This window comes from Cardiocondyla obscurior, linkage group LG02 (assembly GCF_019399895.1).
Source record: "Cardiocondyla obscurior isolate alpha-2009 linkage group LG02, Cobs3.1, whole genome shotgun sequence".
NCBI classification, from domain to species: domain Eukaryota; kingdom Metazoa; phylum Arthropoda; class Insecta; order Hymenoptera; family Formicidae; genus Cardiocondyla; species Cardiocondyla obscurior.
This window is the reverse complement of record NC_091865.1, coordinates 1,968,209-1,982,017: the sequence shown is the minus strand read 5'-3', so window position 1 is coordinate 1,982,017 and position 13,809 is coordinate 1,968,209. Positions and strand designations below refer to the sequence as shown.

Below are 13,809 nucleotides of genomic sequence, written 5' to 3'. Positions count from 1 at the left end.
AACGGTTCGACTCGCAAATGGATGCGCCGAATGCGGTACAGTCGCGTCCGAAAGCGGCGTCGGTGCTCACGGGGAACGAACTGCACGGACGGTTTAAACGGGAGAATCGGCCAAGGCGCTTCATGAGAAAGCTATTCGCCTCGTCAAACTGATACGATTATGTGACGGCAGTATTGCCGTGCGATGAACCGTTTCGGAGATATGCGTCGCCGAAGTTCGTTTATCACGGTCGGTACGCGGACGCTTTCGAGCGTTACTGTACCGCTAACGTGAAGAAGCCGAGTAACCGTTTCTACCGTTGCAGCCGGTTAAAATATTCCGCTGATTAGTCGCAATTATGCTTAAAGAAAAACTTTTTCGACGTAGGGAATGAAAACGCGAGTAAACATCGCGTGGGGATGGAATCGGTTGAAGTTATCGTTGCTAAAAACTCAGCGTGTATATACGTACTTTCTTCGAGACAACCGTTAAGTAACCAGCTACAACAATTCGATAAATATGTCAATAATTAAGCGTCGAAATTGGTCGAAATATCCGCATCCGTGGCGAGGCCACGTCCGTTCGTTTCCCGTGTCGACTACATCCGTCATCGCAATCATCATTTTCGTGCTTTTTTTTTCAAATTATGTCCTAGGAACGCGGACTGATTGTCATACGACGCGACCAGGCCGCTCGACGCTACGAAACTCAGAGTATGCTTGTACAGCCCGCAACAAAAGGCTGGCGAAACGCAAGCTGCGGGAATACGTATTGGGTCGGTTAAATCGCAATATTGCGCCAGGGGCGTCATGGGAAACTTGTAGAGAAAAAAAAATTGGCCCGATTTGGTGTATATAGTATCCGTCTTCAGGTCCGCGTTGTAGAGTTATCTCGGGTCGAAGCTCCTTTTTCCGGAGGTATTGCTATACGGTGGCGCGCGCAGACTGTACCGTGGACGCCACCGGCAGCCACGAGCGGCCGCTTCATGTACAGCCATTTGTGAAAGTGCGGCCGGTGCTCTACGAGGAAATCCCGAATTGACATACTCGGATCGCCGAATTACGCGTGGGGCGTCATGAGAAACTTGTCGAGCGCAAAAAACTAACACGATTTGGTGTATATAGTATTCGTCTTAGTGCGATCGTTCTCGAGTTATTCGCGTCGGCAAGCGTTCCGAAAGGGCGCGTATCGAAGCGCTTTCGGCGGTGAGTGTACCAACGGACGCTACGGGAGTCCGTAGCCGGCGTAGGCTCAGTTGGCAGCAGTACGCATAGCGAGTAGCATCTACCATGGCCGATATCTCGAAGGAGGAACTACGCAAAGAGATCACCGGTAAGTGACGATATCGCGCGATGTAGACGATTACGGGGCCGGATTATCGCGGAATCGAGCCGCGCTCGGGCGTGGGCGCGCGTTCCTCGTCGCCGCGGCATCGGGAATACGGGCGAAATCGGGCTCTTTGCTCTTGCGACGTGACGACTTCGGCGCGCACGTATGTGCCCGAGTGGCGTGCCCCACGCCGGCCATTACAACCGGAGCTCGCGGTATTTTACCAGCTACATATCGGGCTAACGACGGGACCGGGCGGGCGGCCGCCGCGTGCAATCCGCTCGCGATTTTTCGATCAGCCATTTTGCTATCCTGACCAAAATCCGGATTTTTCGTCGTTCGCTATAAAAAGATAGCTTTCTCGGCACCGTCCTTGCGGCAGGCCGTATGACGCGTCTCGAGTGTGTGGTGGCGCGCGCCTATCAGCCTCTCGTTCTCGTATTAGTCTCTCGTTCCCTCTCTTTCTCTCTCTCTCTCCCGGTTACTCTCGGAACACGTCATGACGGATTTTTACGTCGTAGGAGATAAAAAATGTACGCTCCTTGTGCGAGGCTCCTTCGAGAAAGGCATACGTTATTCACGTCGATCGGAAACGGCCACGCGCGCTCGTTGTCCCTTTTTTTTTTTTTTTTTTTTTTTTCCCTCCTTCGCGCGCCTCTTCGGCATATCGCCGAATGGATCGTCATTGGTTATAACCGGAGCCGATGCCGCCCGCCACCACTACCGCGGTCGCAGCTGCCGCCGCCTTCGCTGCCGCCGCCACCGTTGCTGTTAATATGCCGAGATATTTCGTTCGTTATCTTTCCCCGCGCCGCGATGTAAACCCATCCAGTCGCCCCTCGCCATTACAAGCCGTGTCTCGCCCGTGCCGAGTTACAAAAGCGGCGTTGACTGTTGACGAAGCTCCGCGCGCTACCGACACGCGCGCACGCCCGCGTATTTTTTTCGTGAACGGTTTTCGGCAAAGCGTCGCGGAATCGACCGAGAATGCGCGCGCGCGCTCGCGTTAGCACGACGAAGACGGGGCTCCGTTTCCCTCGGCTTCTCGCGCGGTCTCTCTCGGTCTCTCCCGCGTCCGTTTCTACCATCTTCCCATCTTCTCGCGGTTTTCGATCGTTTCGGAAATCAATGCGCCGCCCAATCGACCGCGGCACGCAGAGAAAAATCCCTCCGCGTCCCGCTGCACGGCCCGCAACGACGCCTCGTCGCGTACTTACAGATATTTTTTTGTTACAGTCGCGCGCCGCTCCGATCGGCGCCGACCGGCACGGCGCGCTACCGCGGCGGCCATTTACGTTCGATATTTCACTAGATCCCTCCCGACGCGGGAAACCAAACTATCCCCGGCGTATACACGCGACGCGTACACTAGACGCGGAGAATAAATGGCGATGCGCAACCTTTCGCTTTGTAATGCAAACTAGACTCGGTTTGCGCGGGTCTTTCAACCTGCTCTTCAAATCGTGATTTTTTTCCTTTCCACCCTGACTCTCATCCTTTTTTAATAATAAAGTGAAAATAATAAAGTAAGCAATGGGACAAAAGAAATTCTATGATGAATAAAACTTTTGTAGAAATAATGCATTACATTTTGTAATTAATGTCTGTAAATGTAAGCGAAACTTTATAAAATACATCAACTAATTTTTAATTTGTTTTTAAACTCAGATTTTTTTTAATGAACATTTTAATATATTGCAATAATAAAATAAATAAAATAATGTATTTAAATCATATTTATTAATTTTTTTTTAGCGATCCTTAAGGATGCTGACCTTACTACAATGTCTGCTAAAAAAGTGAGGCAACAAATTGAAGAAAAACTCGACGTTGATCTTATAGAGAGGTAAAGGATAAATTTTTTTTTATGTTAAATTGTATTTAATATATTTATATATTATTTTAAAAAATGTATTGATAATGAGCCAACGTGTTTTCTTCCACAAGTTTTATTAATAAAATATAAAAAATTAATGGTGCATAAATATGTATGTGTATGTTAGTATTTAATATAAAATTTAATTTTACAAGTTTTTTTTTTTAATATACGGACATGTAATAGGCACTTGTGTACTATAAAATTGTGCAGAAGAGAGTCTCTCGGTGTCCTAGAAAAAAAAAGAGAATCTCTGAGTGGAACTATCAGTATAATTGTCATAAGTTACCACCTCGTTCCTTCTCTGACATGTTTTCACATTTCAATTTGCAGATTCTACGTAAGCAGTAATTACATATCAATAATATATATATAAATTTATTCTTTATAGGAAAAAGGAGGTGGACGATTTAGTCATGGAATGTCTTCAAGAAAAACAAGATGGAGGAAAGAAAAAGAAAAAGGCTGCTAGCGAAGAATCAGAAGATGGTGAAGAAGAAGAGGAAGAAGGATCTGAGGAAGAAGAAGAGGAGGAGGAAAAAAAGCCAGCTAAACGAAATCCTGCTAAAAAGACTCCTAATAAACGCAAGAAGGGATCTTCTGATGATGAAGAAAGTGCTAGCGATGATGATGCTAGCGACGAAGAGTACAGTCCAAAGAAACCTAAAGTTGCACCTAAAAAAAGTAAAACATTGTTTTTATTTTGTTGTATTTTTATTAAAATTTTATTAAAAATGTTATATGAAATATGTTAATATATATATTTTTTTATAGATAAGCCTGGAAAGAAAGGAAAGAAAAAAGGAAGTGACAGTGATAGTGACGAGGATTGGGGTAAAAACAAAAAAGCTCCTGGAAGCGCAGCAAAGAAGGGTGGTGGTGGTGGAGCCAAAGGCAAGGGAGGTGGTTACACACGCGCTATCACACTGTCTCCAGAACTTGCCGCGGTTGTTGGTGCGGAACAAATGGCACGACATGAAGTTGTAAAGAAAGTATGGAGTATCATTAAAGAAAGGAATCTTTATGTAAGTATATGATTCTAAATTGTTTATCTATTTTAGAATTTATTTTCTGTATCTTAACATTTTTTATTTTATTATTTTTTAAAAATTGAAAAAATTACTATATATATTTGATAAAAATCATGAAAAACAAACTTATAAAAAAATAACTTTTTGCAGGACCCTAAAAATAAACAATTTGCAATTTGTGATGAGGAATTAATGAAGGTAATTGGCGTAAAACGTTTCAGAACTTTTGGTATGATGAAATACCTCAAAAATCACTTTGTAGATTAAATCATTCTTCAATCCCGATCTCCGACAAGTTATATACATATACAATATATATACATATATATGTATATATATATAGATATATATATATAACATATAAATTCCAGGTGCGTCTCGTGCACCTCTTCATCTTTCTCACACGATACATACATATACATGAAACACAAAGGTATTTCTTGCGACTTAAGACTTTAGACCATGTTTACATCATTCCGACGTACTCTGTCGCCCATAGTAGCCATTTTGTCCCATAATTGCAATATTATATACTGACCTTATAAACATTATTATAGATATGACTGCTAACAAATGCGTTGGTAACATTCATATAATCTTTATCGAATAATCGCACATTTATGGCTCCATTTAATGACAGTGGGACAAATGTTACCATGGACGTTCAGATGATTTCGAAATGTGAACAACGTTACAGTGGCCAATAGTCAAATAAGCTGGTTTTAAGTCATTTATAATTCAAAACAAATATTATATCATTTGTATGGTCGTCATTAATAACAATATCTTAATCCTAATGCAGTAACATGGTGCGCGATTATAGAATGATTTTATTGAAAGATATATTGAAACTAAAATTTAAATTTGAACAGACTTTGATATTTGAAACGTTTTATTTTATTCTGTAACATTTCAACAGACATGTTTATTGCATTGGCAATATAATTACTTTCAATATATTTGAAGTATTAAAAAAACATTTTTAGTATTATTATCGATCTTGGCTATCTTTTCTTTAAAATAAAAATTCATAAAATTAATGCCAGACTAAGCATGATTTACTACTACATAAGTACCTTGTATATTCACTTTTAAACAGTCGCGTAACATTAGTGATATGAATACATACAATTCGTCAAATGCATATGCATTATTTGATATCGATTTGGTAATCAAATTTTTTCATAAAATTAAATTGCAATAGATTGAATAATTTATATTGACAAATAAACTTCTGCAAATATGAGTTGTATGCATAATTTGGCGCTAATTTTATGATATTTTTATTAGTCCTTTACCCTTTTTTATATTAAAAAAATTTCATTTGATGTAATAAAATGGCAATCTTTGGTCTCCAGAATGAAGAAAAATGTGTGGACGTTTAAAAGAAAAAAAAAAAAAAAGAAAGATGCTACGCAAAAAATTAATATCCTGTACCTTTTCTGTATAATAGCTACATTATACACATGCGAATGTAAGCAAAGTTTAATTGTATTATCGTGTAATTACTAATTATTGTCGTAATATAGGTTTCTTGGTGTAAAAATTGAATCTAACGTTTAAGATCTAATGGTAAAAACAATATATTCACTGAAAAATATCTTATAAGCATATTAAATGATTAAAGTCACAGTGTGTGCAGCAACCACTGGCTGTTGAAGTGTAGGAAATAAACTAATAGGCTCATGAAGCGAGGTACGGTATCTGAACCGCATACATCTGTTCGAGCTTCGATATATGTAAAATTCGTGTATTTTGAATATAAATTAAAGAATTGCTGGCCTAAGTCACGAGAAAAGCCACACGAATGAAATCATTGCAGTTTATGAAAGCATTACATACATAAAAGAAAATGCGTATTAAATAATTAATTCAAACTTGTTTCTCTAAAAAAGAAAAAAAAAGTATTTAAATTGTAATGTTTTGTGAAATGTATTTGGAAGTGTCATTAAAAAGTATTGCTTTCATTTTTTTTTTTAAACTTGTGTAATTTATTTTTCAGTTATTTCCTGCAGCACTGTGCGTTAATAGTCTACTATATATCTTTTTATATTCCAAATTATTACGTTCATATATAACGTAATTATTCACACAATGTAGGTACATAATTTACTTGTAAATTTTATCAGTTTATTTAATATCAATATTATTGAAGTATATAGTTAAATGTATAAAAGTACATTATGCCAGAGGTAAGTTGAATTTTATAAATGTTCAAGGTTGTCGTCCAAGAATGATACTACATGTTGTTTATCATCCCGCTTGCCTCGCAGTCCAGTTATAAATGTCATAAGTTTCTTTGTGTTTGTACAATTATCTCTTCTGGTTTGAACTTCCTTATCCTGAGGCGAAGCCGCTTGTGCGTAAACACCATATCGAAAATGAGAATTAAATGTCTGAGTACTGCGTGTAACACACCGACTTAAATCTGCCTGGAATTATTATACATGAAATTAATATTTTTATTAAAATAAAAGTAAAATAGAAAATAATAAGACATGAAAATACTACGAATCACAAATAGATAAAAGTACAAGGTTTTTTAAATATTTTATAGGCATACATTCTTGTTTGAAGTGAATACAATTTTAACTTACTAAGCGCAATGCTCTTCGTTTCAATTCCCAAATACTGGAAGTGTAATCTTTATCAATATAAGGTGGAAGTATGTGAACGTCTGTTTGAACCTTTTGATCGTGACGAACCTTTAACCGCATCCCCTTTTCTGTTAGTCTTAAAAAAGAAATAAAAATATTTTATTCAATTCTCGTTTATAAGTAACAGAATGTGATTGTAATCGATAAACTCACTCTTCTTGATTTTGCATGGCTTTGATTTCTTCATGTAATTGGAACAGATGAATGTATTCTGCATGATTGCGGACAAAATTTAGTGCCTCATAAACGTATCTGTTAACAGTCAGAGCTAAAGAATGTATGATGTAATTAATTGATTTTGTTAACAGTGTAAAGGATTACCTGTCGGGATTTTCTCCAAACTTAGCTGCTATTTCAGGCGATTTAAACGTGTAATGTTTTCCTCTCCATTTTGCCACGCCGTTATTTGGGTTTCCCGGTATAAGAGCTCCTTTACCTGTCGCAAATGTCCACGCGCAAAATCCTAAAAACTAATACATTGGTCGGTTTAGTATTATTCCAAAATTTATTAAAGATTTGCAATAAAATCACATAAACCATTGTACAAACTCGACAAATCTTTTATAAAATTGTAGGAGCTACAAATACTGTTTTATTACGTTACCTCTGTATTAATTTTCTCAAAGTCTTTAGTAACGTTTGGGTAATATATTAAACATTCTCCACATTCGGCTGAAAAGATATATCTATATAAATATACAATTTGAAATAAAATTAACAATCTGAAATTTGTTAGGAATTAAAGTTTATTTTAATTTAAAGTATTATTAATACTTATTAAATTTCCCATAGAACGTTCCAATCTTTCAGCATCGGTTAAAATATCAACATTCTCAACTGCATCTTCTAACTTTATTTGATCATAAATATTCAAAGTCTATAAAATATTTTAAATATATATTCCGAGAATATGTTTAAGTTAATAACGGGTTAATGTGTTATTAATACCTTATTGCTTAAACTCTGCAATTCCCAAAGGAAATTATTAATGCTGCTCAAAATAATAACTTCATCCTGCAAACCCATCCATATATCTGCCAGATCAATAAATTGCGGCTAATAAATAAAATAATGTTATTAATCATAATACGAATATATGAATCGTAATACGAATTTTAATTTATAAATATGATAAACGTTAGCGAAATAATTTTATTCGGTAACAATTTCATTTTTTTAACCAGTCATAACTTACATAAACTTGAGTTGTGGGGATAGCAGTTCTGTATCGAACAGTATCGTGGAGTTTAAAAAGTCGTGCTCGAAGACGTTCCGTCAAATTCTTCACTGTATTCTCGCTACGCTCTACATCACTTAGCAGCTTTCTACGATAAAATTGTATTAGAAATCGTGTCAATTGTTGATCATTTCTCTTCCAAAAATGTAATTTCTCTTTCGAGAATAACCTGATGTAAATTTCTTGCTGGCGACAAGCTGTTAACATTTCAATGGTCCACTCAATTTTTTTCTGCATGTCTGATACTATTTCCTTTGAACTGCAAAATGTAGCATCTAAGGTATCGATTGATGTGCAGGTGATTGCATTTTCCACAATGGCTGTAAACTTGTATATTTTGGTCATTAGCGGCTCTAACATTTGAAGAATAGAATTACGAGTCTTTGTTAGGGCTTCTTGTAAAATGCTCGGAACTAAAAATAATAATAATTATTATTATCATTACTATTGCAATCATTTTTGCGATGTAAAATCTTTCATATAGTTATACATCTTCTTCTGTATTATTCTATTTTAAAGTCGAACTTAAGCTGATATTATCAATCAGATTATAGTTTTTATATCCTCTTACGATCGTCGATTCCGTCACCACCGCGCTGGCAATCTCTGTTAAATAGACGAATCCCTGCGACTAAACACATTAGCTCCATCATTTGCTCTTCTTTTTCTCGTTTAGACAAAGTTACATAGTGAGCCAATTCAGAAGTCTGGAAGACACTCTGCAATGCCACTGAAACCTCCCTAATAAATAACATTACACGTTAAATTTTATATTGCAAATCTGATTAAATAAATATAATATGTAATATACATAAATATTACTTATTATTAAATCTAATATTAATATTATAATTTTTTATCAATGCATAATCTGGTCTTATAAATTTTCCTTGATGAAAATTATACACATGTAAGATAAAAAACTAAATATTGTAAATCTTACTTGATTTAATTTTTATTATTTTTATTCTTATTAAATAAATACAACTGATAATTACCTTAGAATTGAGGAAACTGTAGGATTTCCCAGACCACTAAGAAGCGTTATTACTACTAATATTTTCTGATATAATTTTTCTGTGTCCTTCTCACTCTCTAATTTATTAGTTTCACAAATTTCAGTGACCAAAGGTCCAGTTTTTTGGTGTAAACGTAATCGATGTCTTTTTACAGTTTCATCTAAACAAAGTAAAGTAATAAAATAACATTAAGACCCAATTGTTCCAATTTTCTGGCAAATGTGCTTAAGTAAACATATATCTATCTTTATTTTTCTTTTTAAGTAGATTAAGATAGAAACATGTTTACCTGACAAGTAAATTTGCCAGAAAGTTGGAAAAAACAGCTCTAAGTTGCACTATAAATCTCTGTATAAAAAAAAAAAATATTAAGAAAAGATAAATCAATTTAACCATATTGCTACCTGTGTCATGATAATGTTTTGCAAAATATAGCTGATTTTTTAAAGTCACAAGGCTGGGCCGATTCTGATCACATAGCCTCTCCGTTATAGCTTGAACCATCCTCGCAGTCTCTTCGTCATTTTCTTTTATTCGATACGCTGGATTTAATTGATATAGAGATAGCTAAACAAAAAAGAAGTTTGAAACACTGTCTGTCACTGCTTAGAATTATTCTTATATTTTAAAAGTATTTTATCTAATCACCAGAAACGAAGCTAAATCTTTAGTTACCGGTGTCCCTTTTACTTTACATTCGTTTACGATTTTTTTCGTCAATTCTTTTCGCGTATTTTCCATTATAAAAGACCTTTCGTCAGCTACCAAATATCACTTTCACCTTTCAGCTGATCGGTCCGTTCGTAAAGTTTGATCGATAACTATGTAACCATCGTTACTGAAATCTTAATACTTTCAATACCTTTTTTACGTTCCTCAAATATTATTAGAAAAAAGAAACTAATAAATAATTTTACGTAATGAGATTAACACCAAAACGTGCAGTACTTGAAACATTTTTTTACTGACTAATATTTATTACATACTTTATCATACGTACATCATGATATCTAAGCGTAAAAAATCGTACAAATTTATGTTATTTATTATAAACAATGTCCAAATAAAAATATCTTTTCGCAGATTAGAAAAATTTCTAACCACATTCGTGTTTGAATTTTGTGCATTGCAGGTCGTGCGTAAGCGGCCATCATTCCTCCCAGTACAACTTTTTACTGCTAGGCGGCGCGTGGGAGGCATCAAGTGGTGCTTCGACGCCGAACGTCGCGGAGCACAGAGGTGTCGCGACGGTCAACGCGTGCGGAGGTTTGGAAGGTCGGAGCGGCCAGTCGGGTTGGGTGGTCGGTAACGCGAGTGTGGTGTGTGCGCGCGCGAACAACAGACGCGAGACTGCCAACGTGCGAGGGAGCGTGCTTCGTGCCGTGCAAGGAGGCATCGCGCTGACATGACGTTCGCGTGAGTCGCGGTCAACGGTATCCGGGCAGCCAGCCAGCCAGCGGTGTTGGGTCTCAGGAACATGGCGCGTGGTTCCCGGCGCGCCGATCGGCGACGCGACGTCGCCGTTGACAGCGGTGGAGGCGGCGGCGGAAGCGGCGCGACGGCGAGGTGTAAACTGGTGCTGGTCGTTTTGGCGTTGCTGCTGGCGACGGTCGTCCCCGCCTCGTACGCCGAGAGCCAAGGTGAGTCACGCATTACGCATTATTCTCCCAGCCGCGCGTTACGGGGCTTTGACTCCTCGCGCCGATGCTGCCAGCTGATTTCTCGCGTCTCGTGCAGCCGCGCGACATTGTAACGGCGAACGTTGGTGCGGATTTGATTTCCTCACGGCGTTCCGGCGTAGATAAGAAAAAGGCCGCGCGGGGCAAGTACATCGAAACGCGCCATGACGAGAGGAACTGTCCTCGCTTATTCTTTATTCTTTTTTTTTTCCGATAAATTGTTTTCAAGGTCGCGCGATCGGCATCTGCGGTTTCATTGTTTACGATTTATATAATCCTGCACGGCTCGCTGGCGCATTCGATAAGGTGCAGATATTCGATGCGTTTGATCATATGTGTTGCGACGCAGCTTCTTTGTTTTGAACTTGAAAAGAATCGTGGGTGACTTCACGCGGCCACCGCGCTACTGCATTATTCACGTCGCGTAAACATTCGATCGCTCCCAACTTCTTTGCGTTTTATTCACGATCTGCATCCTCGGTGCAGCGTGAAACTTCCCATCATTTAATGATCTGCGTACTTCCCATCACGTACGGTACGTTCAAAAATTGGGTTTTTTTTGCAATTAACTCCACAACAACCACGTTCGTTTTCCATATTGAAACGGTCAGACGAAATTTACGCGAACCGTATTTTCAACAAAAAAAAAACGCATCCGAGATCGAAAGAAAACAACGTAGCATACGCGACAATTCGAACGATACTCGATTGCAGCTTGATATTTTAATTTAGCGAATTTCTGCCGAACTTGCGTCTGGCGGTCTGCGAACTGCTCGTCAATTTTTCGCTCATTTTATTTCGAGGAAGGAAATTAATAAAAAAACGTTAGGAATTTTGGCTAGAGATAAACGTGCTTGTTGAAATAACACGCAGGTGTAAGAATAATTCGGAGGACAGGGCGATCCGATTCCACTTAATTATACGCAGCCGGCATATTAAGTGGAGGTTAATACTTCATTTTTTTTTTCTTGACGCGATTAGCCGATGATCGACGTATCGATACGTGATCACTTGTACGATGCACGTATGAGTCAAGCGCGTTTCATTCGTGCCACAGAGAACGACGTGCGTTGCATTTTCATGACCCCGCGACATGCACCGTCATTGCCGCGTAATATCATTTCGAACGCGCGTGGCAGTCGCTCTCGTGCGAGATAATCCGTAATTTCTTTGGGGAATTCTTACCGAACAAAATGCCTTTCGCGTTACAACAACGCGCTGCCATCGCGAGAGCGAGTTCCTTTCGCGAGTCGCGTTTATTAAATAGCAAAACCAGCTACGTTACGAATAGTTTATACGTGGCTTTACGCTGTTACGTGATATTCCGTCGAGGTATTTAAATGTTGTTTTTTTTGTTTTCTCCCTTTTTTTTTTTTTTTAAAGATTTTGTATTATGCTGCTGCGTCGCGAACATTAAAAAAATGAAATCTGCATATATTAATTTTACGTGTCACGTGCGCTACATTATTCCGTTTTTTATTTCGGATTTTGTTATTTTTTTTTGTGCTTACGCCTTTTTTAATATTAGTACACGTAACGGAAGAAAATAGAATCGCTTTTGGGAATTTATTTGCAATGTACGCAAGCTGCATTTTTCAGGGAAAATTAATTTTTGTTTGATACTTTTTTGTTAATTACGTGAGATGTTATAAATGTTAGGTAAATGTGAGTAATGTTTATTAATGATTTAGAAATGTTTGTAAAAAGAAAAAAGGGGCTGCTTCGTTTTTGATATCGAAAATTGATAAGTGAACAAGTTTGATTATTTATCTATCTGGGAAAGTCTATATTAAAATCGTGTGTAAGCATTATTTTTATTCATTTACGTTATCGTTTAATTATATAAAAATAATATTCGATTATTACTTTTTTTTTTTTGTTATTTGATTGGAACATTTATGTTACAATTTTTTGAAGTATTCAAAACAATCTACTCATCGCGACAAAAAACGGAATATTAAAAGAAAATTAAAAAAAATAAAATTAATGAAACGTAGAAAGAGCAGCGGAATTGAAAAATGTATTTTATTCCGGTATTATTTTTTTGCAAACTAGTACAAATCCATTGCGAAAATTACAGCGCGACAGTCATCGCGTTTACGTTTAAAAGAACGCAGTGAATCACGAGTTTCTTTGTATCGATGACCTTTCCTGATGTATTAAGATAATTACATATACCGTCACGTGCACCTCGGGGAGTGTTCATTATAAATGAGACTGCAATAGCTACCTTCTTCAAACACGTCTCCTATTTCAGTTTTTAACTTACATTTCAGCTTAAATTTGAATTATTTTAATAATATCAAGAATTCATATTTAAAGTAGAGATTGTAATTCGAATCTTTAAATAAATTTTATACAATTTAACTCGATGTCGGGCGAATAAGCGAATAAAATTTTGATACTTGAAACGCGATGTCTCCGCGCAATCCAGATATTCGCAATTAAATTTAGAATTTTAATCCAAAGATATTCCGAATCTCCGATTATTATTAACAGAAAGTTATTAATTAATGAGCCGTCGCGATCGCCCTCGCCGCAGTTCGGCACTAGTTATAAATAATATTCCCGTGTATAAAAAGTAGGCTTTTCTCTCTTCGGCGAGAACGGTGGTGTCCTGACAAAGGATGACACGAAATTTATGTCCATTGTTGGATTAGGAGGAGGAGATCGCCAGTTCGTCAGTGCAGTCGATAAAAATTTATGGGAATATGTTGAATATAAATGCGACGGCACGGGGCCGTGCGAAAAGATTTATTGGGATTTACGTTACGATTTATTTATTCTTTTTCGGTCACATATGAGACGGAGCGAACGTTGGGACCCTCCAAAAAGTCACCCTCATCGCTAAAGCGATCGCGTAGCGTTCGAAATTCTTATTGCGTTTTCCCCGCGACGCGTAATGACGAATACCGTTTGAAAATAATGAAATAAATTTTTTTCTCGCGATATCGAATATTAGAAAGAAAGAGGGAAAAGGGGCAAAGGAAAAAAGGATATAA

The 13,809-nt window shown here is 37.6% G+C and overlaps 3 protein-coding genes across 4 annotated transcripts in view; 2 read left to right on the top strand and 1 right to left on the bottom strand.

Moving 5' to 3' along the window:
* Positions 1-1,176: 1,176 nt before the first annotated feature.
* On the top strand, positions 1,177-5,206 carry Non2 (upstream activation factor subunit spp27 homolog Non2). The gene is made up of 5 exons (XM_070671666.1): positions 1,177-1,311; positions 3,064-3,154; positions 3,576-3,868; positions 3,959-4,209; positions 4,366-5,206. The coding sequence occupies exons 1-5, from the start codon at positions 1,269-1,271 to the stop codon at positions 4,480-4,482; spliced, it is 795 nt and encodes a 264-aa protein (XP_070527767.1). The 5' UTR covers positions 1,177-1,268; the 3' UTR covers positions 4,483-5,206.
* A 1,014-nt stretch (positions 5,207-6,220) lies between these two features.
* LOC139111339 (cilia- and flagella-associated protein 206) lies at positions 6,221-10,384 on the bottom strand. 2 transcript variants are annotated; one of them, XM_070671581.1, is made up of 13 exons: positions 10,230-10,384; positions 9,533-9,695; positions 9,108-9,288; positions 8,681-8,850; positions 8,279-8,522; positions 8,068-8,197; positions 7,821-7,928; positions 7,647-7,749; positions 7,477-7,544; positions 7,194-7,342; positions 7,026-7,124; positions 6,813-6,948; positions 6,221-6,647 (listed from the first exon to the last, which is right to left on the bottom strand). In XM_070671581.1, the coding sequence occupies exons 1-13, from the start codon at positions 10,326-10,328 to the stop codon at positions 6,420-6,422; spliced, it is 1,878 nt and encodes a 625-aa protein (XP_070527682.1). In that variant the 5' UTR covers positions 10,329-10,384; the 3' UTR covers positions 6,221-6,419. The 2 variants fall into 2 exon arrangements, with proteins under 2 accessions (XP_070527682.1, XP_070527691.1); XM_070671590.1 differs by lacking the exon at positions 10,230-10,384 and adding an exon at positions 9,777-10,162.
* Positions 10,385-10,605: 221 nt separating this feature from the next.
* Meltrin (meltrin) overlaps positions 10,606-13,809 on the top strand; it is a 63,539-nt gene continuing 60,335 nt past the window's right edge. The window contains exon 1 of the mRNA XM_070671529.1: positions 10,606-10,768. Coding sequence (XP_070527630.1) covers positions 10,606-10,768 — 163 coding nt within the window. The remainder of the gene's footprint in view (positions 10,769-13,809) is intronic.